Below are 23,504 nucleotides of genomic sequence, written 5' to 3'. Positions count from 1 at the left end.
TGTAATGTTTTGGGACTAAATGGCAGAATAAATCCAGCCTAATATTGACCTCAATACCAATCTCACCGCGTATCTGCACCTGCCATGTGAAATGTACCTGTATCAGTGCCTGTAGGTTGGGACTCAGAGAGAAGGGATTGTGTTAGGAGGACCTGCGCAATCACACTGCGGTAGGAAGTAGGTTTATACACAGCTCACCTTGTCCCACCAGATGTACTTTTATTTCTACACTCGAGAAGAAAACGTCACACACAACATACACACAAAGTGGTCAAGCAAACTGATGCTTTTTGCATCCTGAAGTAGGAATGACTGTGCGCTGCTGAGTGAAACGCTTTCCTTAGCGGAAAGGCTTGACAGTAACACATTAAGTACAAGATGAGATCTGCAGAGACATTATCTAAATACGGCTTCACAGGAAAAAGCACTCGTGTCTCATCTGTGGGTATGTGGGAAACCTACAGAGCACCTCAGAGCTCCTCTGGCCACATCCTCCCGGAAACACTGTTGTGCAACAGGCCTGGCCGCACACCCCAGATCCACTCGGCCCTCCGACGCGGGCGGCACGGGTGCTGCGCCCCGGAGCCCAGGCAGCAGGCGCAGTAGTGGCCGAGGGCAGGGACGAGGGCCAGTGTCCCACAGCCCCGCTCGACCCACAGGACACGTGCACAGAACCAGACCCCAGCCCCCTCCCCACAGGGTGACTCGGCGCGAGGCATGCCGGGTACTCCCCCCCTCCGGGACTACACGTCCCGGCGTGCCCCGCGGCTGACGCCACCGCGCGGGCCCCGTAGCCCCGCCCACACGCCGCGAGGCCGGCCGGCTGCGGCACGCCGGCCGTCAGCACCGGGCGCGGGGCGGGGGGGGCTGTGACGTCACGCCGCACAGCCAATCCCGCAGCAGAGAGCAAAACTGCCGGCGTTCAAATCCTCCGCCTCCGCCACCCGCCCCTCACCCATCGTCCCCGGCGGCGGCGGCGTGAGGGCTGGTGCCGGCGCCACTCCATCGCCTTACCCTGCCGGGCGGGAGCCAGATCCCTCGCCGAGGTGAGGTGAGGCGAGGCGGCAGCCGCCTGCTGTCGCGGGCACGGGGGGCATCGGCACCGCGTCCCGGGGCGGCGGGGCCCGCTCATGGGGGGGTGGGGGGTGTCGGGGTGGGGCAGCGTGGCCGGCGCTCGGCAGCTTCCTCGGCGGAAAAGGGGAGCCCTCAGCCGTCACCGGGGCTCGCTGCGCTGGAGGCCTGTCCAGGGCTGGCTGGAGGGTAACCTTGGGCTGTCACCCAGCGGTGCCGGGGGAGCAGGGCAGGCCTCTCCCTAGGGTAGCGCAGCAGGTTGCCGGTGTGTGGTCTGATGGCGTGGGTAACGTGTTGTCAGTAAAGTAATTGGCCGAATTAACTTTTTTTTTTAAGACCACCGGGGAACATTCAGTTTCATAGTCTTTAAATAACAAGGAAACCTCTCCCCAGGTGTTTCTAGACTGTGGTTTTAGCTGCCAAATGTACTAACTCTTCAATTTTTGTTATCTTTTTAAAGCTTTCCCTGTGGAAGAAGTAGCAGTCAAGAGACCTTTGGTAGGTTGACAATTGGGTGTGGTTGGCGCGTTTGCAGTAAAACATGCTTCAGGATGTGATGATGAATTTGTATGTTGAAATTAGGCAGTAGCCTGTTTGCAAGGTGAAGAAAGTAAAAGGGGATTTAAAAGGAAGAGAAGCAAAGGGAGTGAGTACACCTGTAGAGTACTGAAGAGCATCATAGGAGAACAGAACTAATTTTTTAAACAGTGGAGTGATGAGGTATTTAAAAGTAAAGTTAATAATTGAACTAGGTGAATAGACTGAATTCTTTGAATCCTAACTTTTGTTCCTGTTTAGTAAAGCCTTCATGGGTTGGAGGATGTCCTCTTTCTTCCTTCTTAGTGTTGGACTGGCAAAGGTTGGGAATGTCCATGAGTCTGGTGTCTGTGTGGCATGGTAGGAGTGGAGTAAATTATGTGATCATCTTTCTACTGGCAGCACCTATTTGAAAGGACAGTCATCCTAGAAAAGTGATGCTGATCAACCTTGGAGATCTTTTTTTTCCCCTTTGTACAAAAGTAAAACTTCAGTTAATGAAAGCTGTAGGGAAGCTGTACTCTGTGAAACTGAAGGCTTCACAACTAGGTATCAGCAGGAGAGTATGAATATGCAACTTCTGTTTAGGGGGTGTTTTAAAATCAGCACTGTTGAGCTCAAAGAGCTGCAAGGGTGTGGGTCCATTTTGAAGTCAGACAAGAATAGAAAGGAACCAGTTTTCTGTCATAGGAATGAACCTTCATCCCTTCTGATGCCTAAAGTCTGTTTTGTAACTGTGGTTTCTAAGCACTACTTGTGTGTAGTCTTTTATCCCAGCAGAGGTGCTGGGATAAGAAACATGCTCTCTTTATCCTGCTGAATGAATGGAGGCCAGTTACTTCTTGCAGTGATTGATATTCATTAAATAATGGTATGCAGATGCTACTAGGCATGGCTAGCAAAACTCGTCTCAAGGCAAAATATTTGCTAATCCTTCATCAGTGTAAGACCATCTTGCTTAATGTGTGATGAATCTGTGTGGGATATCTGCAAAGAAAGAGAGCCCACAAACCTGAGAGAGTTTTGGATGCAACACGTGATGCTTTCAGCAACTCGGCAGTTCTAGAACTGTGCTGACAAAGGCACTACTGGGGACATCACTGAAAAGGAAAATGAGTTGTGTTCATTCTGGCCTGCTTTGGAGGACAGGGCAAATGTGCAGCAGGTCTAACTAAAGGATGGGGTTTGGAGAGAGAGGAATATTAAATTTTAATTGCAAAAGTAGTGCCCAGAGTAATGTCTTAATGTGGCCTTAATTGCTGGTTTTAGCTACTGATTATTTATGAAGTATAATGACTTCATCAAAACCCAAGTCCTGTCAGTATTGAAAGAATCAACACCATCTGACTGGCTTTGGAATATTAATCTAGCCTAGATAGCTGCCATAAGCGAGCTATAGGGAAAATGCTAATGCTTATAGATTGTAGTTTGCTTTTTGATGTTGACAGTTTCTTTTAATTGACAGCTCAACACTTGGAAAAGCAGAAAAATGGCATCAGAAGACATCACTAAGCTTGTGGAGTCACTTGCCAAAACGAAAGTGGGTGGTGGGCAGTTGAGCTTCAAAGGCCAGAGCCTGAAGCTCAATACAGCTGAAGATGGTAAGAGAAAATACCCTTGCATTTGGGAATTGTCTCCCTGAAATTCTAAAGTCTTGTGGTAAACCTCCTGCTAATTCTGCAGGGACAAGTTGTCATATTAGCTGTGATGCAGGGGTTGCTCAGCTACAGCTGCTTCTGATAGGGATGTTTCCTTCCCTTGTGCCCTGGTAGTGCTACAGCTGGTAGAATTGTGGTTTACCTCCCTGGTGGATAGTTCTTGTTTCCTTGGTGTTCTCACCAAGTGCTTTTGGCAGTCACTGTGCATTAGAAGTCACTACTTTTAAAAACAGTAAGCAAGTGAATGACAGCTTACTTACTGTCAAGTAGGTGCCTTAAAGACCTGCACAGAGGGAATGGCTGACATATTAGTCTACTGCAATGGTCCAGTTTCTTCCCAAATTCTGACCAATTTGTTAGATTCCTGCTATTTTCTTTTTCCTGGATTCTCTCTTGCTGGTGTATATGTTTCCCAATTAAAAATGCCTTGCAGTAGCTCCTAATGTAGGAAATATCTGGAGGATATGTATATATATAGATCAATGTTTCTGCCACACCAAGAAACAGCATGTTCTTGAAAGAGGTTTTGCTATAGTGCATGCCTTTTCTGCTGATTCCAAAGGTGATACTTTTTTGTATGCCGTTTTGGTAGTGCAAAGCCACTGACCTATGGGGAAAGGCTTTGGAGCTTGAGAATAACTGACAGGAGAAGGTCTGTAGCCTGCTCCTGTGTCTTGCATAGGATTACTCTAAAGTTAAATTGTTCTACCCTGACCTGTTTGCTAAACAGGCATCTACTTCTGCCAGTCAGTGGGAACTTCTTCCTGTTGATGTGGCACCAAATCCGATCAGCTTTTAGCTTAGCCCTTCCATCTTTGTAGTCACATGCACTCTAGCTCCTAAACCATGTGCTGAACAGCAGAGGAATCTTACTTAGGAAGTAAGGAAACTTACTCCTGCAAATAGGAGGATGGCTATCAGAGTAGAACTAGAAATAAAGTATGAAAAGGCAGGGTGAGGAATGGAGAATGTTCTTGCTAGTGACCTGACGCTTTAGCTGTGTTCCCATTACTGTTTCAGGATTCTTTCAGATGTTATTCAGCTATTTTCCATAAGGGTAAAGCTGAGTGAGTATTGCTGCATCAGGGTGTTACTGTGGTACCCAAGGTGATAGCTGAAAGGCCAACTACACTATCTGATTTCTGCAGCTGAAGGAGTTATCAAGCAAATTGAAGAATTTGATGGCCTGGAAGCATTGCGCCTGGAGGGCAACACAGTGGGTGTGGAGGCAGCAAAGGTCATTGCCAAAGCCTTGGAGAAGAAATCAGAGCTCAAGGTGAGATCCTCAAGTGGGAGCTAATTGAAGTGGAAGTAATGTAGAAATACTGAAGGCCTAGCTATGCTTTTCCTGCAGTCTTGAGTTACGCCTGGAACTTGCTTGGTGGTTTTTCAACTAGGAAGAACAACCATATGAAAATATGGCAGAACTTCGGGATAATGGGAACACTTTCTTTATTCCTAACTGTTCCTGTTCAGAGGGCTTCCAATCTTAAAGCTGGAAAGCTATGCGAGGAAGAGCCTTACTGCAGAGGCAGAATCTGTAAACAAGTGACTGACAAAAAAAGTTCTGATGGAAAAGCTGGGTCATATCATCTTGAGAATGATCAGGTTATCTGAAACATGAGTCTTCAGGGAATGCCTGAATAGAGCACCAAGAGCTTTTTCTGTGTCCAATATGTTTCTTTACTATGTTCTAGCCTAATGTTAGGCACTGGAACAGGTTGCCCAAAAAAGTGGTGAAAGCTCCATCCCTGGCAGTGCTCAAGGCCAGGTTGGACAGTCTTAGGTGACATGGTTTAATGTGTGGTGTCCCTGCCCATGGCAGGGGGTTGGAACTAGATGATCTTAACGACCTTTCCAACCCTTACTAATCTATGATTCTATGATGCTGTGCTGCTAGAGGCACTGTCCTTTGCAGGAGAGGAGTAGGAAACACTGATTCACATTAATCACCCAAGTGTGGCTTTTCAAGCGATTGCAAGTTGTTGAGCTTCATGCCTTGGTAAAACCTGCATTCCTAATGTATCCTTCAGTTTCCTGCTGCTTTTTTTCTGTGTTAATCTTCTCAGCAGAAAAGAATTCCAGCTTGAACGAAAGGCAAGAATTCTTGTATAGTGTTATAATGTGCACTTCAGTGGGTTTATGTCCTTGCAGGTGAAGTAATTGTAATGTTGGTTGTTGTAGCTCTTTAATACAAACAAGTGACAAGTCCAAGGGAAGACTTATACAGTATTAAGATGTCCCAGTGATGTAATACAGCTTGTATGTGTAAACCTCTGTACAACTAGTGGTTGTCCTAAATATTTTAATCGTTTTTATCTGTATGTTTGTTGTTTTAGAGGTGTCATTGGAGTGACATGTTCACGGGGAGACTAAGGTCTGAGATCCCTCCTGCTTTGGTAAATAAAAACTAGATCTGAGACTTCTGACTAACTTTTTTCACCTGTCATGCTTTTTGTGGAATTTTGTGTATTTTTATTTTTTTTTTTTTTTTTTAGCAGAGCTGATCTTTATGCTCTTAACACTGAGTGGCTCAATAGATGAATGATTCTTTTTTTGCTCCTTCTGTATAAAGTGGAAAAGAGTTGATAAAAGGTCAAATGAAAGTCTGTGCTAGTGAAGAAGCTTGTCACTGGGGAGGACACCCTTATGATAGAATGGGAGCTAAGCTTTCTAAAGCATGTGGTCATCTCTTCCAAGAACATTACAGAGCTCCCTACCTCCTTGAGTCCTGTGAAACAAAACCATGATAAACTCAACAGAATGGAAACAATATTTCTTCTAGCAGTGTAGAGGGGGAAAATCACTTTGAAATATGTGTTTGACCTAAAGGGGTGGGATAACTTCTTGGTAACTTCCTTATGGTTATCATTAGCTTAATTTGCACAACTTCTCTGGCCTTAGGTGTAAAGTTTTATTTCCCTGTCCAGTTTTGCTGGAAGACTTCAAAGTGGAAATTTTTTGCAGCATCCCTGTCATACCTAGCCACTGCAGTGATGCTATCACTAAGAGTCAATCCACTCCTACCCACTGCCATCTGTTTCCTTACAGACTGCTTTGGGGGATGCACTCATTGCTGCTGGAGCCCAGCTGGTGGAGCTGGACCTGAGTGACAATGCCTTTGGGCCAGACGGAGTGCGTGGCTTTGAGGCACTGCTGAAAAGCCCTGCATGCTACACGCTACGGGAACTCAAGCTCAATAACTGTGGCATGGGCATTGGTGGTGGCAAGGTAAGAGTTATCTCCTTTTTGGGAATGAGGTTGGAGGCAGGACTTGGCTTCACACTGCCCTGCACAGAGTCACAGGATGCTTGACGCTGGAAGGGATCTTTGGCGATTGTCTAGTTCAACTGCCCTGCTCAAGTCAACTAAACCAGGTTGCTCAGGGATTTGTCTAGTCAGATTTTGATTATCTCAAAGGATGGAGACTTTTGATAGGCTCTCTGGGTAGTCTATCCCAGTGTTTAAAAACCCTCACAGTAAAAACACACTTTTTTTTTTTGGTGGGTTTAAATGGAATTTTCTCTGCATCAGTTTGTGTGTGTTTGTCTGGCTCTCCCTTCATGCCACCTTGTCTTCCCCATACCCTTATTCTGACTGTTCTTACACATGGATAAGATCTCTCTCAGAGCCTTCTCTTCTCCAGCCTTAATCCCATGCCTTGGCACTCTCCCACTACATAAAATTCTTTAATTCCTTAATCATCCTTGGGACCCTTTGCTGGACTCACCCCAGTATGTTCATGTAGGAGCCTGAAACTGGACACAGTACTCAGATGCATTTCAGAGGGCAGAGCAGAGAAGGACCGCTTCCCTTGACCTGCTGATGATGCTTTTTCCAAAGGCCCAGTAGACTTCCTCCTCTGCAAGGGCATTGTGTTAGCTCACAGTCAACTTCTCATCTGCTAGGACCCTCAAGTTCTTCTCTGCCAAGTTTTGCTCCCAGTTGACTCCCAGCTTATGCTGATTTATGGCATTATTCCTCCTCACTTGCAGGACTTCCCAGTTTCCTTTTAAACTCAAGATTCTTGTTGGCCCCTTTCTCCAGTCTCCAGATCCCTTCCTGCTACATGCTTTCCTGGATAAATTTCTGAAGTATGAAAAGCTCATCTGTTTTTATCCAGCATAGGAAAACAGTTTTATCCTAAACATTAGTTTCCCTGTCAAGAGAGCTAGTAGACTTGGATTTAAGAATACAGTGTTACCAACCCTAGCACTGAAGGGATGCCTGTTAGATGAAGCAGAAAACTGGGACTGCTATCATTAAGACCTATATGTTTGCCTGTTTAAGAATCAAATGTTCTTAATGGAGTCATTGTCTTCTAGTGTTGCAAAACTATCACTTCTTGCCTAAGACTATACTGTTGAAGTGTTGTAGTTAGACAGTTTTATTGTATACCCTACTATATGTAGATCAGGTACATATCAGTGGTGACCAAAGTATTTCTTCAGAGCCAGGTCTACAAAATACAGCTGGATTCCTTCAGAATGGGATGCTGAGGTAGTATAAACTGCTTGTTTTATCTTTAGATATTGGCAGGTGCTCTAAAGGAGTGTCACAGGAAATCAAGTGCCCAAGGCAAGCCTCTTGCTTTGAAAATATTTGTGGCTGGCAGAAATCGTCTGGAGAATGATGGTGCCACTGCTCTGGCTGAAGCTTTTGGGGTAAGTACCAAACCAGAGCTGCTTAACAGCAAATTGGAGCAAGGTGTGCTTAAGGGCTAATGTTAAAGGTAATGTACACAGAGCTTGCCTCAGCTTGGAGGCAGTGGCTGATTGTTGCTTCACTAAGGTAGCAATGTTGTTTGCTGGAACTGGAGTCTTCAACAAGTGCAGATAGAATTAATGACTGAATATTTGTGACCCAAGTTTCCAAACATGTAATTAGTGGTTGTGTGAAGTAGCTACTTGAGGGAGAAATAGGCATCTCCCAAGTAATTTAATAATAGCCCTATTCCTTTTCCTTCCTCTGTGCTAATGGAGGTTATCTGGGGTTAGGTGTACCAGCTGACCTCTTGAGTGCTGCTTTGCCTAGTTGTTCAGTCATCTGGCAAAAGCAACCTAGTGTTTTCACTAGGATCATCCTGTAAGGGCTGTAAATGCTGCCTACCTTTTTCTAGCTGTCACTGTCCAACTTGCATTGTTGCTGGGGGAAGAGAATTCATTGTGTTGGAGGCACCTAATTCTCTTTTCTTTCCTCCATTGATGCTAAAAGTGATTTCTGAATTATAATGCATATTGTCAGATGTATTAATCATATTGCAGGTTATAGGTTGAGTTTTTTGTAAAGAGCTGTCTCGGTGTGACTACTGAGTAATCATGGCAAAAATAAGATTACTTAAATACGTATGCATAAGTGATTCATAAGGAATTCAGACTGAATGGCATTATGAAAATGGGATTCATTGTGTTTTGTGACATGCTGTTTACTCTGTAAACAGTGTTCATACTGATTTTTCTTATGGGTTTGCTTCTGCAGTCGAGATAAGATGTAGATCTTAATCAGAAAAATACTGTATCCAGTGATGCTGCTGGGTCTGTTTCAGTATTACTGAGCCACAGGTAAGGAACTCTTGTCTCAAGGTATCTAGAGTAGGCATGCCAGGAGGATGCTACTTGTGAATCTTAGAATCTGGGCTTTGTGTTAATATGACACTTGCCATAAGCCTGCAATTTCACTTAAATTTGTGACATAATTGCTGGCAAATAATACTGTGTAGAAGAAATTAGTTCTGAGTTGGAGGAGAACAATTTTAAGCAAATCCTAAAGAGTGGAGCTCTTCTCCTGAGTTGACATATGTCTCCTGACAACTTCTTTCATATGCAATCCTTTCCTAGATCATTGGGACTCTAGAAGAGGTCCATATGCCACAGAATGGAATTAACCATCCTGGCATCACAGCACTGGCCCAGGCCTTTGCTATCAACCCACTGCTTAAAGTTATAAACTTGAATGACAACACCTTCACAGAGAAAGGAGCTGTGGCCATGGCAGAGGTGAGTTGTCCTAAGCAGTTGCTTTGGGTTTGTCTCTCCAGATATGGCTAGTCTTAGCACCTGTGGGTGGTGGAGCCTGATGCCATGCTGTGTTGGGAAAGATGACCTTCCAGGAGTGATAGGACACTACTTATTTGCATGTCTATACTTTCAAATTTGTACTGTCATGCAGACTCTGAAGGCACTTCGGCAGATTGAAGTGATCAACTTTGGAGACTGCCTGGTGCGTTCGAAGGGTGCTGTTGCTATTGCTGATGCTGTTAAAGAAGGGCTTCATAAATTAAAGGTATTATAGTCTTGCTGTTCAGCTTTGAATCTCTTTAGAAAATGCCTCTTTCTGTGTTTTTCTGTCTGTTCTCCTACCACTTCTGATTAAAGTGGGATTCACTTCAGTGCAGGCTCCATGCTTACAACTCAAAAGCAATAAGCTGTATTGCAGATCAGTGGCATCGCCTCATCCAGCTAAGCCTATTCTACATGGAGTTGTACCAGTGATCGGTTCAGACTCAGCTTGATGTTTTTGAAGCTCTTGGTTCAACTCAGCAAGTTGCTGTTCAAGAAAGCTAATAACAGAAGTATCTGCTTTTTAGCACCTTTCAGAGGGCCTTGAATGAGGACTGAGCTGTTCCTCTTCATGAACAGCTTCAGCATATAAGAGTTCATGCAGTTAATGCTTTTTTGTTAGAACATGTATCAAAGGTCCAAATATTTTTAGCTTTTTTGGCAATACCAGAGCCTCCTACATCAGTATTTGCATGGGACTTGCATTTGACAACATTCTAGACAAGCCTAAGTCCAGTCAGTAATGTAAGTAAGCTAGGATCTCTAGAAACACCTGCCATGGGCCACAACTGCACCAGGACAGATGCTGAACACAATTCCTAATCTTGCAAGCTTAGTCAAAGACACAATTGCAGCTCAGTACTAATATTTATTTACATGTATGAACCTGGTACAGAAAGAAGTAGGTGCTTTGTAGATCACTTGCTGAGGCTTCTCTTGGTTATACTGGACCTGGTCTGAATCTCCCAGGAAAACTAAAGTAAGGATTCGAGTGGAAGTATTGAGATGAACAGCTAGAAGTTAAATCATATTTTCCAGAGCAGAAGTGGTTAAGGGAGGGCAGCATGAAGCAATCGTAGCTGATTCATTCTGTTCAAGGACTGCTTCCCTTTTGCTGTTAATATTAAATCCCTTCTCAGCAAAGGATTGAGCACAGTGTGGAATGGTGGGGGATGGTATCTGGCTGCTGAATAACTTTACTCTTATTAGTCTGTCCACACTGTTTCTCTTCTGGCTGTGTTTATCAGTAGCAGTACCACTTGTAGTTTCTTTTTGAAGTTTAACTTGTGACCAAAGTGTCCAAAAGCAAATGAGCATTCCACTTAGTACAGTAGCTACCTTTCTTCAGTAAGACTTGCGGTGTGTGAATTCTGGAATGCTCTCATGACCCTTGAATAAGTGAAGATCACCTGTCAGCTGATTGCTAAGGACTGAAATGTCTGCTGCCTTTTAGGTGATCAGTCAGAATAGTGTGGTCTCCCTGGTTATTTTAGTGGAGTGGTTACCTTCAGTAGTGCTGCTTTTAACAATAGTCTGTTTCAAAATGCCCCTTTTAGGTATATGGAGTAGGGAGTATGTCAGGTTTTATTTCCAATTGAAAATACTTTTTTTTTTACTAAGATTGTGTTCAAATGAGTCTTTCCAGAACTCTTGTGAATACATGAAACTTATGGGGATGATAGATGTTAAGAATTCTGCAAACAGATCATAGAACAGTGAGTTGGAAGGGATGCTAAGTATTACCCAGTTCCAACTGCCCTGCCCATGGGCAGGGACACCTTCTACTAGACCAGGTTGCTCAAAGCCCCATCCAGCCTGGCTTTAAACACTTCCAGGGATAGAACAGCCACAGCTTCTCCGGGCAACCTGTTCTGGTGTCTCACCACCCTCATAGTACAGAGCTTCTTCCTAATATCTAAACTTACCCCTTTCAGTTTAAAGCCATTACCCATTCTCTTATCAATGTTCTTCTGCTTCTTAGGAACTGAATTTGTCCTTCTGTGAGATCAAACGAGATGCTGCTCTGACTGTTGCTGAGGCTGTTGAAGATAAGGCAGAGTTGGAGAAATTGGATCTCAATGGTATGCAAGTTTGCTGGATCAAAGTGTGTCTAGTCTGATCCTAATGAGAAACCACTAGGAAGAATATTGACAGTATCACACATTCTAGCCTTACAATTGTCAGCATTTAAAAAATGATAGTGAGAGTTGCTGAACTTGGATGACCTGGACGGGAAATAAAAATCAGGGGGTTGGTTTGTCTCCAACCATTGTGTAATGCTGCTGAAATGGGTTTAACATCTCTTTGTGTAATGCTGCTGAAATGGGTTTAACATCTAACTGAAGTCTGCCTTGCTGCCTGTAAGGTGCTGTGTAGGCCTAAGTGATAATGGTTCAATTTTGGAAATAAGAGATAGACAAGAATACGCAGCAACTCCTCAAGACCAAACTTGTGTGCATCTGTTAAGTTTACTCCCTTCTGTCAACCTAGGTAACTGTCTGGGAGAAGAGGGATGTGAGCAACTCCATGAGATTCTTGAAGGCTTCAATATGGCAACTGTGCTGGGATCTTTGAGGTAGGCAGGATACCAGAGTTTAAATTGGAAGTTTTATGACAATTTTCATCAACACTTTCATTCACCTATCAGTTTTAAAACAAGAACTGTAACATTCCAGATGGATGTTGGGCTGAGCATGAAGTGTGGAGCACAGTTAAGGAATTCCATAAGTAGGATAAATCTTGTGTCTTGTTTTAATTGATGGACTTATCTTAGTGTTGATTGCATTTCTTGCTCTTTGCTTGCCATTGTCAACTGGGTGACTGAAGCCTGAGTCCTCTCAATCTGTAGTAGCTTGCATCTGTAGTACATCTTGCAGGGGAGGCTGCTTTTTTGTTCTTGAAAACATGTTTTGAGTTCCAGTGCACTCAGGAATTCCAGTGCACTCAGGAGTTCCGGTGCAATTCCAGGAATTGCAAATGTGTAGTGTAACATGTAACTCTCAAACCTTAGTGATGATGAAGGGGAGGAGGAAGATGATGAAGAGGAGGAGGAGGATGAAGATGAAGAGGAAGAAGAGGAGGAAGAACAGCAACAGCTGAAGGAGAGAGGACAGGGAGAACAGGAGTCACTGACTCCTAAGAAGATAATTGATTCACAGGTAAGCTTGCTTCCAGATGCATTCCTGTTTCCTCAGCTGGAGGAAAGTAAAGGAGGAAATGTGATCAGGAGTGAGTCTGAGCTTGGACTGCTGGGAGGCGTTCACATTCCTCTGCGGACTGGCAATGTAGTAACCGTCAGGGAGATAACATGCAGGAAATAGGTGACTTGGAAACATGCTTTGTTAGAGTGGACCTGTGCACACCTGCATGGAGGGAAAGGCTGAGTAGTGTTTGTAACAAACATGGGTAGAAAGTCTTCCCATGTTCAGAAAACAGTGGGCACCTTGTATGTGCAGTGCCATGCAGTTGTGCTAGCATATTTTGATTCTTTCAACTCTGGGCTCATTCCAGCCTCAAATAGTTTTCAAATAGAACAAATCCTGAACTGGTGTACCTGTGTCCTGACCTGTCCTATATGCCTTTGCTGCTGAACCAATTTATTTATTTCCAAGAGTAAATTGATGGATTCTGCCTGTTTCAGGATTCAACTCCAGTGCCATCTCCTCCTGTGGACATTGCCGCATTCCTTGCTTTCCCATCACCGGAGAAGCTGCTGCGACTAGGACCAAAGTGCTCTGTGCTGATAGCTCAGCAGGTAGGTGTGCCAGTGGTCGTCTGTGCTTGTCTTGCAGAATCGTTTCATCTCCAGATGTGATAACTTTCTCTAGAGGCCTGGATTTGCATCTTCTCCCCAGTGATCCCAAGGAACCTAATGGAAGCACAGGATGCAGTTAATGCTTGTACTGGCACCAGAGCTTCTACCTAGAGTAATTTTGTGGTGTTTATGCCTTGTGATATGGCCAAGGCAAAACTGATGTCAGTCAGCTGAAGGCTGTAATTCTTGTCACAGCCTTAGCAGGGACCCATCTTCTGTAGCTAGTGAGCAGTGAACTAAATGGCCTGGTTTTGTTTTTGTCTTTATCTTTCAGACAGATACATCTGATGTAGAGAAAGTAGTTACAACGCTCCTAAGGATATCCTCGGTTTTCAAAGATGAAGCCCCAGTGAAAACAGCAGTGCATGAAACAACAGGTGACTGGGCCTTTCTTCATTTCATGGTGTGACCTGCTTCAGTGTCAAGGACAGCAGTGTGATGCAGAGGAGGGCCCTGTGGGCCAGGCCATTGGACTGCTTTGTTCCTGGCAGCAGGAAACCCTAGATAACAAAGGACCAAGCTGTGCCATCCTCTTGTGTGGAGTGAAAGTAGAGGTTCATTCTGAATTTAGCGTATCTTATGCTTCTAAAGCTTGATGAGTGTCAGTTGTAGCTGCTGTCTTATTGGATGTGTGCTGCCGTTCATCTTCTTGATGCTGGGCTGTCAGTAGCCAGGCATTCTGTATTCCAAGGACAGTTACTTTTTCAAGGCTGTTTACTTGGAGTATTTTGTGGGAAGTAGCCTCACCAGTGCAGTATCAATAGAGTGTGAAGAGAGACTTCTTAATGTCTCTTATCAGTCTGAAATATTTTTAATTTCTTCAGGGAGCAGAGATTTGCAACATGAAACAAGGCACGGAAGTTAATGTACAGACAAGGAACTGTATATTCTGGAGCACTGATTTAGCTTAGGTCACTTCCTTGTACACTAATAGTATCCCTTTATGTTTTCACTTGGAGATGAGAATTTTCAAGTGCTTCTAGGCATCTGACTATTGACTTTCATCTTTTTTGAATCCCCTGGCAGTTCTCCCATATATGAGCTATGTAACAATATTGTGCAAAAGTACTGGATCAATTACTTTTAAGACTACATAGTGATTTACTGCTAACAAATGTGCACTTCTCTAATTTGGAGTAATAGACAGAGAGAAACTGTTAGCTGTTGTCTGTCACAGTAATGTGTTTTCTACAGTTGGGTGTGGGTCCAATCAGCCAAAAATAGTCAGTTGGCATGTCACTAAGCCAGTGCTGGCCTTGGCTCATGCTCATTGAGTTGTCCCAAACAAAAAATGGAGCCCAGGATATTCCTATTGTCTGAATTGTGCTTGTAAATGTATTTATTTCAATAGCTGTTCCTTACTGCTCTTGCTCCTTAGGGCAACATAGAACCTGGCAATTACTTTCCTTCCAGGAAAGTAAGCATCGGCTGACACTGAGGTCCCTGGTTAATGTCTGACTGTTCTACAGCTGCTCTAGTAGGTTCTGCCTGTTCCAGGAAACCAGAACAGTCATAGGTCGAAACAGGTGCCTTGCCTACCTTGTAGACATGAGAGGCTAAAGCACTGGTTTGCCCATAGCTTGTGGCAGAATATTGGTCCTGAGGGAGCCCAGGAAACAGCTAAAAGTTTTCTCATTGTGTTCTCATTCCCTTTGGTTTCAAATGAAAGGTGAATTCTTGCTGGCCTTTAAAATGTCAAGGTTCTAACTTGCTGCTCTACTTCATCTGATCATATTTATATGTCTGCACATAGCATGCATGTTCAAATGCATTGAGTAGAGCATCTTGTGATGCATAGGACTGAGGTCAAATAGCATCTGAAGCTTGGCAGTGTGGGGAATTTTGGGGTTTTGTTGTGCTTTTTTGTTGGGGTTTTGTTTGGGGGGTTGTTCCTTTACGTTGGACCTTATACTTAAGGACTGGGTTTTACCTATCTCAGTGTTTCAGAGATTATATCTACTCCCTGAGAGACAACTGGATCTTAATGGATATTTACATCCCAAAACAGCTGATGCTCCCTGAGATCCTGTATGATCAATCTCTATCTTAAAATCTGTAACAGCATCCCTTTATTGTTTAATGTGATGTGTTTATTTCTTTTTAGATGCCTTGATGAAAAAAGCCTTCACTTCTGCCACATTTAATTCGGATGCATTTGTCACAAGCCTCTTGGTCCACATGGGACTACTTAAGGTGAGGAAGCAGGAAAGAGTTAAGTTATGATCTGTTTAGGCTGTTGAAGACCAGACTATGGGTTTTGGGTAATTATGTTGCCATGGAAGCAGCTGGGTGCCTATGCATGCCTGGTGCCCAGGGACAATGGAAGTCTGCAGGTCCAGCAGAAATTGCAGATTGCAATGTTGCATTAGGATGAAGGTGTCAGCTCTTTGTATCTTTTCTGCTTAATGTCCTGTGTATCCTTAGTCATCCCCTAAAGGAAGGGAGGGTCAGGTAAGGAAATAGTGCTGCTGTTGGATTACAGTGTCTATAAAAAGCCATGTCCAGGAGTCTAATCTACAATATTAATGTGGCCCTTTAGGGCATCTCTTAGTAGCATGGCTCAAAAACATGTATCCTAACTACTCATGCTAGATCAGCAGCATTCAACTTCATGCTTTGGAGGATCTTGCCAAATACTAGTATTTAAATGTGTAGTTACAGGGAATAAACTTTCTTGTGAGAAAAGGATGGAGGCATCAGGAAAGTTGAATTAATTGAAATTAGAATACCTGCAGCTTCACTGTCAGTAAGATGACTGGGGAGAGGTTCTGTCTGCAAACTTAAGCACTTTTGCCTACTTGTGCTACAAGGGCTAGTGTTTCTCACTGCCTCAAGACCTAGAAGCTGAGAAGGGAAACTTGGTCCAAGACAATTCTAAACCACAGAAAAGACATAATCTATGCCTGCTCTTAATTAGGTTTATGGATTTCCCTCTGGTGATATCCAGCTTGTGGTACAAAGTTGATGGCTTGAATGCATCTTAATTTCGTAAAATCAGTTTAGCCTTTCCCTATGTTCACTGGACATTGGACCAATGCTGAAGCTTCCTGCTTCTTGGAGGGGTCAACAGAACCAGAGATATTTTTGCAGAATGCTTTCTTGAGGACTACCAACTCCCTCTTACAGAAAATAGCAAATATGTGTAAGGTGCAGAGCACAGACCTGTGCTCCTGAAGAACTTTCAGGTCAGGAAGATGCATTGATGAAGCCCTCGAGGATTAGCCAGCTGATTGTCCTCTGTAATATAGAGGACTGCTGATGAATTAGGCATATGTGGAGAGGAAGTATCTTTCATAACTTTGTCCCACATAGCTGGAAGCACATGAGCAATGGTTATTCTGGAATGAACTCGTGATCATACATGTAGGAACACAGGTTTAGATCCTGTCTATGGAATGAAGGACTTACTTTAGTTGAAATGGCAGTGGAGAAATAAATGAAAACAATGTAAAAGTTGGGATATGTAGGTTTGCATCACATTAGGAGCAGGAGAACTTGTGTATCATATAAATAGTGGGATTAGCTTTATCTTGTACATCACTGTGAGACCAGTTCTGGGAATACTGCACCAAGTTCTGGAGAAAGCCTGACAAAGAACTGGAGATGATACAAAAAGGAGCTACAGAATAATACAAGAAAAATTATTTTAATGAAGGCAACTGAATTCTTTATGAATTGAAGTCTGGAATTCCTTAAGAGAACACTTGGGGCCTCTGAGAAGATTTGGCCATTTCACTTGCAAGTTCATTACTTCCCTTTTGCCATTATGACTGCTATCACTTGATAAGCAGTAGAATGTTCTTGATGCTGCTTTATTTCAGATGATGGTGCTAGGAGGCTGTGGATTTGGCTTTGTCTTGATGAACACTGCACAATTTAGTGACTATCATTTTTTCCTGCAGAAAGAAAAGCACTTCATTCAGCAGAATTCATTGCCTCTGTGAACTACAGTGGATTAGATAAAATAGTGATTTTTCTGATGTCTGACTTCATCTTCTTGTTCTTTTCTCAGAGTGAAGAGAAGGTCAAAGTTGCCCCAAGCCTCTATGGTATTCTTATGACCCTGAACCATATGGTCCAGCAAGATTATTTCCCTAAATCTCTGGCCCCAGTTCTCTTGGCTTTTGTCACAAAGTGAGTATTGTACTTGCCATGCAGTCTTCTCCACGGGAGCTAGTGAAACTGAGGGTTAATAGCTATATGCAAGCTGTTCTGTTAAAGCCTACTAAACATCTGTTCTGAAATTAAGGATTAATAGTATAATAGGCCTCTACTTCTCTTGTTTACTGCAGTCTGCAAGGTTTAGAGTAAAAAAAAAAAAACCCAAAATCATCTTGATCCTAAAGAAGAAATAATGGAAAGCTGGCTTTACAACTAGCTGGCTCTGAAATAGAGACTACTAATGCTATTCACAGGAGAGTTGGTTTTGAGCTAAAGGAAACCTGCTGGGTTTCTAGCCACTGCTTGAGTGAACTATGAGTACACTAGATCTAACTGTGCCCTCCAAATCATCCTTCTGAGTATGAGGGTCAGCAGAGCTCTGCCTGAATCGTCATGCTGTGTAACACTGAATACCAGCAGATCAAAACACTACAAAACACGAAGGCTGAATTTGTTCCTAAATTAAGCTTCCTACAGTGACAGCAGCAAGGCTAGCAATTTTTGAGAACTAAATTGGGAGCATGTGTGTTGAAGAAGCTGCTTCTACTGCCTGCCTCTAATGCTTTTTGTAGTATAGGTGTAGAATAAACCCCCCACTAGCTCTAGGGGGGTTTTTTTTAATGTACTAAAGCATATTAAGTGCAATAGCTGTGGAAGCCATATCTGTTCTGGATTAAATTGGTGTGAACTTCAGCATTGATGAGACTTGGAAAAAACACGCCAAATAGACCTTCCCTCAAAAGAGGAAGGATTAAATACTTCAGCAGTCAACAGGAGAAACAGTCTGAAATTGTCATCTAAGATAAAACAGCTAAAGTCCAAAATACGTTTGGAGCTCAGTAGCACTTTGGCACAGACCATGTGCCATGTAGGGTGAGAGCAGCTTTTTAACTGGTTACAGGATGAGCCTTAAGCCTTCTTGATTTTCATGGTATGGGTAGCATGCAGATGCTTAGAATCTCTTGCTGATGAAAGGCAGAGGCATCAAATACTTGTGCTCAGCATATAAACTATGGGTGATAGGGATGCAGTCAAATACTGGTAGTGTTTCCTTAGTTCTCCTGGGATTGGAAGCAGGCCAGTTGTGATGAGAGAGGAAACTTTCCAATTATTGGTGTAGCTGAAACTGTTAAAGCTGATGTGTAACAGTGGCATGTGTTCAGCAACCAGCCATGCTAAGGTCAGTTTTGGAAAATAAAACCATGTAATTAGCTTGTTTAGTGGTGCAAGTACTAACCTAGAGGCCCTTCTGGTAGAAAGGTTTGCTATCTCTTTGGCTTGATGAGGCTAAGAATTAGGCAGTTACAGGCCAAGGATCATATGCTTTGCCAACTGAAGAAATATACCTCCAACTTTATAGGTTTAAGCAAGAAGTATCAGAACTTGGCATGTGAAGTTGTCCAGATAGATAACAGGATTTCTGCTGTTTCCTACACTGCTGCCTGTGATCTTACTTGTTGATGAAGTAAATATGTGCAGTATAAGGATCCAATACCAGCCCTAAAATAAAAAAGTGAAGAAAATGACTGACTTCATCAGCCATTAGTTATGTGGAGACCCAGCTTGATCATAACAAGTCCCACTTATCGCCCCCCAGCTCTCCAAACAGGATTTAAATCACTGAAGCTGGGAATACAGAAAGGGGACTTTGGTTCAGTGCATTTAACCATTCTAATTGTTTATGTTGCGTTCCAGTGCTCAGAGTAACCTCATAACTCAACTTTACATGTTCTTCTAAAATTTGCTCACAAAAGGCACTTTTCTCCCTTTCCCTGTATGTGTGCATGTAGGCCTCTCCCAGGTTTCAGTAAATGTTTGTCTGTAGATGATGCTGTACATCCAAAATAAGAGTAGAAGTCTGGCCTTGATTTTTGTGGAGGACTTGATTCCATTGAATGTAGAAGCAGTATTTCACTACAAGTACAAGATGGAAAAGTGAGATTGTTCAAAGCTTCTCTAAAAGCTGTGTGAGAGTCAAGGGCCTCTGACAGTAGAAAGCAGATCTGTCTGCCTGCCTTTGATATGTAAGGGTGCCAATGCCAAGTCTGCAGTGTCCCTGGTGTTACAAAATTCTTGGAGCTGAAGCTTTCGCTGATTTGCAAACCCCTCTGCTGCAAGGTGTGGTGATACCGTAAGTTTCCCTATGTCCTGTGCGGCATAATGAAGTCAACACTATATGTAAGCAATATACCTTTGTTTTATAAATACATGTATTTCTTAAAATGCTTTCCTTGAGGGAATAAGGAGAGCAGCTATTGCATGCTTTACAGTTGTCTGGAGAGAACAAACAACAGTTCAAGAAATGTGAAGTCCAGTTAAAACAGCTTGTTGTAGTTTTACCCCAGCTGGCAGCTAAGCACCATACACCTGCTTGATCACTCCCTGCTAGAGGGATAGGGGAGAGAATCAGAACAGTAAAAGTGAGGAAACTTATGGCCTGAGATAAAGACAGTTTAATAAGTAAAGCTGTGTATGCAAGCAAAGCAAAACAAGGAATTTATTCACTAGTTCCTGTCACTGGGCAGGAAAGCAGGGCTTTCTCTGACAACTGTCCTAACTCTGACTTTCTCCCCCCCCCAGCTCCTTCCCCCAGCTTTATATGCTGAGCATGACACTAGATGGTGTGGAAATATCCCTTTGGTCAGTTGGGGTCAGCTGCCATCTCTATACCCTCCCAGTTTCTTGTGCACCTGCAGCCTACTTGCTGGTGGGGTGGGGTGAGGAGCAGTAAAAAGCTTAGGCTCTGCCTGCCTAGAACTAACACAGGGATGTTTTCCTTATAGACACTGGTTTCAGCACAAATGCAAAATGTAGCTCCATAGAAGCTACTGTGGAGAAAATTAACTACCCCAGCCAAAACCGGCGCACAGCTTCTCCATTAACCTACACCCCTTGTCTTTCCTTGGAATTCACTTGGAATAAAACCACATCCTAACCTTAAATTAAACCTAAAACTGGTAAACCTGGTAATCTGCAGAGCTCATTTGGGCTTAGTTTCTGCAACAAATCTGCTTCCACTCTGTCAATCCATGGAGTCCTTCATTTGCAGCAAATTGGTGTGCATTTTATTGATATTTTCTAGGTTTTTCCTTTAGGATTGTGGTTAATTCCTTTGGGCTTCTAGAGCTGTAAAGTTCTTATAGCTGCCTAGATGAGAGCTCTGCTGCCTTGTGCTGTAAAGGGCTTACTGGTGGAGCAGTAATACTCCTTTCTTTTGTGACAATTTTTGATGTTGTGGGTTATGTTCTCCATTCAAAAATGATAATAAAATTATGGCTATGGATTGCAAGCAGCATCCATCTTACTCTGCTGCCATCAGGCCTTATTTTCTACTTTTTTGGACACAAGAGGGTGCTGCGAATCCACATGTGCTTTTACATGATCTTTTAGGTGAAAACGCTGAAAGTATGTGGATGTCTGCCTGCCCGGTGGGGGTGGGGTTTTTTGGGGGGTGTTTTGCTGCTCTTTGGATTGGATCCCATCACTGGCCTCTTTCAACAGTCTGTATCAGGGAGCAGTAAAAGCAGTTTAACTTCACAGCGAGTGAGGAAGCTCTTGATGTTAGAAGAGGCTTGGCATTAGGAGTGAAGGTTGAGGGAGCTTGGCTGTGATCAGCATCAGCAGTTTAGATTCTCTATTTCCAAAAATGGGTATTGCCCAGACAGACCCAACCCGCCCATTGCAAACAGGGCTGCGTCTTCCAAAGATGATGACTGAAATACCTCATACAGCCACACTGAAGATAAACTGCAAGTTGTAATTGTATCTATTCAAAGTGGGGCATTGAGTGGCTCTTGGGGGAATAAGAAAGGTTAACTCTTTTGCCAATACTTGTATTCAGTTGCAGCAGACGTGGAGCCCTATACCAGCCAAGCACTGCAGCTATTGCTCATGTACTACAAATCCAAAGATGATAAACTTCTTGTTTCTACGTAGATGCTCTACTCTTTATTTCAGCTCACCGGTCTTCCCCAAACTGAGTAGGCCCCACTGCTATTACTTATTAAGGGTTATTTTGCTATGGTGGGAGAGGTAAAATTGCGTCATAAATAGCAGTTGACTTGGTGAGAGAGACTTGAGTGGGAGCAGGCTTGTCTTCTGTGTTTTGGGGCCCTAAACAGTGGATCTATATGGAAAAACCCATTGCCAGAAGGGAGGGAAGGGGACTTCCACCCTCACCTGCTTTGTTCTACCAACAATGAGACACTAGCCTGCAGAGGTCAATAGTCTGCTGCTGATTTCTGTACCCATGGAAACAAACAGTCTGATTCTTGGTGGTTGTCTTCCTGACTTGGACTCAGCAAGAGGAGAATGTTTTCCACAGCAAGCTCTGAGCGGGAAGCAGTGATCTGTGCAGCAGTGAGGGAATTGTTTCAGAAGAGAGAACCAAAGGGAAAAGGTGTAGGCTTTTGGGTGTGCAAGCCCAGTGTGTTTGCAATACTGTTTACTTGCTGATTCCAAGTCAGATATAAAGCACTTCTTAATTTAAGTGTTTTAAATTTCTCTCTCTTCTCTTTCCACAGACCAAACCGTGCTCTTGACTCCTGTTCTTTTGCTCGCCACATGCTCTTACAAACCCTCCACCAGCTGTAGGAGACAAGAGATGTGCTGCTGTGCCCTTCCCTCCTTTTAGGACTGTCGTCAGCAGAGAACTGAGAGCTGCATGGTGGGAGAGGATCCTAGAGCCCATACAGACACACTGTCCATTCTTCTTTCTTTTCCCTTTTTTTCTTCTCCTCCCACTCCCTGTAGCTCTGTCCTTCCTTCTGCTTTCATAAACTTGGACAAATCATGCTGATTTTTTTCTCTTCTTACTCTTCATAAAGTGACTCCCTGGTCTGCAGGGCAGGTGCTTATGCTAGAGTATGTCAGTGCTGCTCTGAGCTCCGCATGAATTGAAGAGTTCTCCAGTTTGGTTGCGTTGGCAAGGGTGTGCCAAGACTAACCCAGGGCCCAGAAGTGCTCTCATCAGGATCAACCCAGTTGTGCATTTTATTTTATTGGACTGTGACTCCTGCTTGATAGCATTCACAACTGTGCAGGAGGGAGGCAACAATGCTCCTGCCCCTGCTTCTTCAGGCCAGGGGTAGTGCTTGACCCCCTTCTGCTGCTGCCAGGTCAGAGGGGCAAGCTGTGCCCCCCTTTGCTGCTTCTTTCAAGACCATTTGTTGATGGCAGTGTATGGCTGGTTTGTATCTTAAGATATACTGCTCCCCTGCTGCTGTGGCTTGGAGCATCTGTGTAGTGTGGCTAACCCTGTTGGCCATTGCTTAAGGGAGCAAGCGTATTTTTATTGTGAATGTTTTTGCCATTGCCTGTGTTGTTCCTTCTTCCTGCCCCTTCCCTGTTCCTTTCCCTTCTCTTCCTAATTAAATAGGCTTGGCTTGGAAATGAATACAAAAATCCCTGTGGAATACATGTTCCCTTTCTCCTGCCTTTGACAAAACAGTGGGACTATGTGCGCTGTGTGTGTGTTTGAAAGCTGAGCACATACAAGAGCATGAAGAATTAGGGCTGTGCTGATCATTCTTGGGTTGGGCAGTTCTTTTTTTCTTGTAATGAAGTAGCAGCACATGCCCCTAAATCTGTGTGGAGGATTGTCCATGGGCCTGCACATGTTTGTGGCATCTACCTGTACCACTTCTGAGCACATAGGCTCATCCAGCTCCCTCCTCTTCTTTCAAGCCCCTGAGAAATCAACTCATCTCTCTTTCTTCAGGTCGCAAAAAGTTGTTCCTTCCCTCTCTATTTTCAGTTGGAGAAGACTGTTCACCTCCCTTAACCGGCCTTGCAGTCAACGTGCAGTACAAATAGGGCCAGTGCCAGGAAAGGAGTCAAGGAAATGGAGTTAGCTGTCCCTTCGGTGCGAGAGGCAACGTGTACCACAGCTAGCCTAAATGCAGGAAAAGCTGGTGTTCACTCCAGTGTGTACAGGCACCATGGAGAGAAAAAAAGGGGTTGGGGTACTGGATCAAAATAAAGTATGTGGTATTGTGCAAGATGTACTTGCATGCACTCTCTGCTTAAATTCCTCCAGGTTGTGGGCCTGATGTAATGGGGGTGGCTGTGGGAGGGCTTTTGTGGCTATGATCCAGCTGGCTCAGGAAAGCAGTCTCTGGTTTGATAGTAAGAGGTGCTGGTCTTCGTGTTACCAAAAAAAAACCAAACCCCAAAAAATCTGTCGTAAGGCTGAGAGCAAAATGC

General features: G+C 43.8%; 1 protein-coding gene across 4 annotated transcripts; it reads left to right on the top strand.

Annotated features, from left to right (window-relative positions):
• The first annotated feature begins 797 nt into the window (after window positions 1-797).
• RANGAP1 (Ran GTPase activating protein 1) lies at window positions 798-23,301 on the top strand. Of its 4 annotated transcripts, none has more exons than XM_030478788.1 (17): window positions 798-1,046; window positions 1,532-1,569; window positions 3,074-3,209; window positions 4,415-4,542; window positions 5,606-5,665; window positions 6,318-6,497; window positions 7,796-7,930; window positions 9,104-9,262; window positions 9,435-9,548; window positions 11,307-11,406; window positions 11,816-11,900; window positions 12,336-12,483; window positions 12,966-13,079; window positions 13,414-13,516; window positions 15,244-15,332; window positions 17,152-17,273; window positions 21,824-23,301. In XM_030478788.1, exons 3-17 carry the CDS (start codon window positions 3,098-3,100, stop codon window positions 21,891-21,893), a joined length of 1,719 nt encoding a protein of 572 aa, XP_030334648.1. In that variant the 5' UTR covers window positions 798-1,046; window positions 1,532-1,569; window positions 3,074-3,097; the 3' UTR covers window positions 21,894-23,301. The 4 variants fall into 4 exon arrangements, with proteins under 4 accessions (XP_030334648.1, XP_030334649.1, XP_030334651.1 ...); XM_030478789.1 differs by having other exon boundaries at window positions 798-1,051; XM_030478791.1 differs by lacking the exons at window positions 798-1,046; window positions 1,532-1,569 and adding exons at window positions 1,427-1,434; window positions 2,329-2,333.
• Window positions 23,302-23,504: the final 203 nt, after the last annotated feature.

Source organism: Strigops habroptila, chromosome 3 (genome assembly GCF_004027225.2).
Source record: "Strigops habroptila isolate Jane chromosome 3, bStrHab1.2.pri, whole genome shotgun sequence".
In the NCBI taxonomy this organism is placed as follows: Eukaryota; Metazoa; Chordata; class Aves; order Psittaciformes; family Psittacidae; genus Strigops; species Strigops habroptila.
Note: the sequence above shows the minus strand (reverse complement) of the source record. Positions and strands in the feature narration are given on the sequence as shown.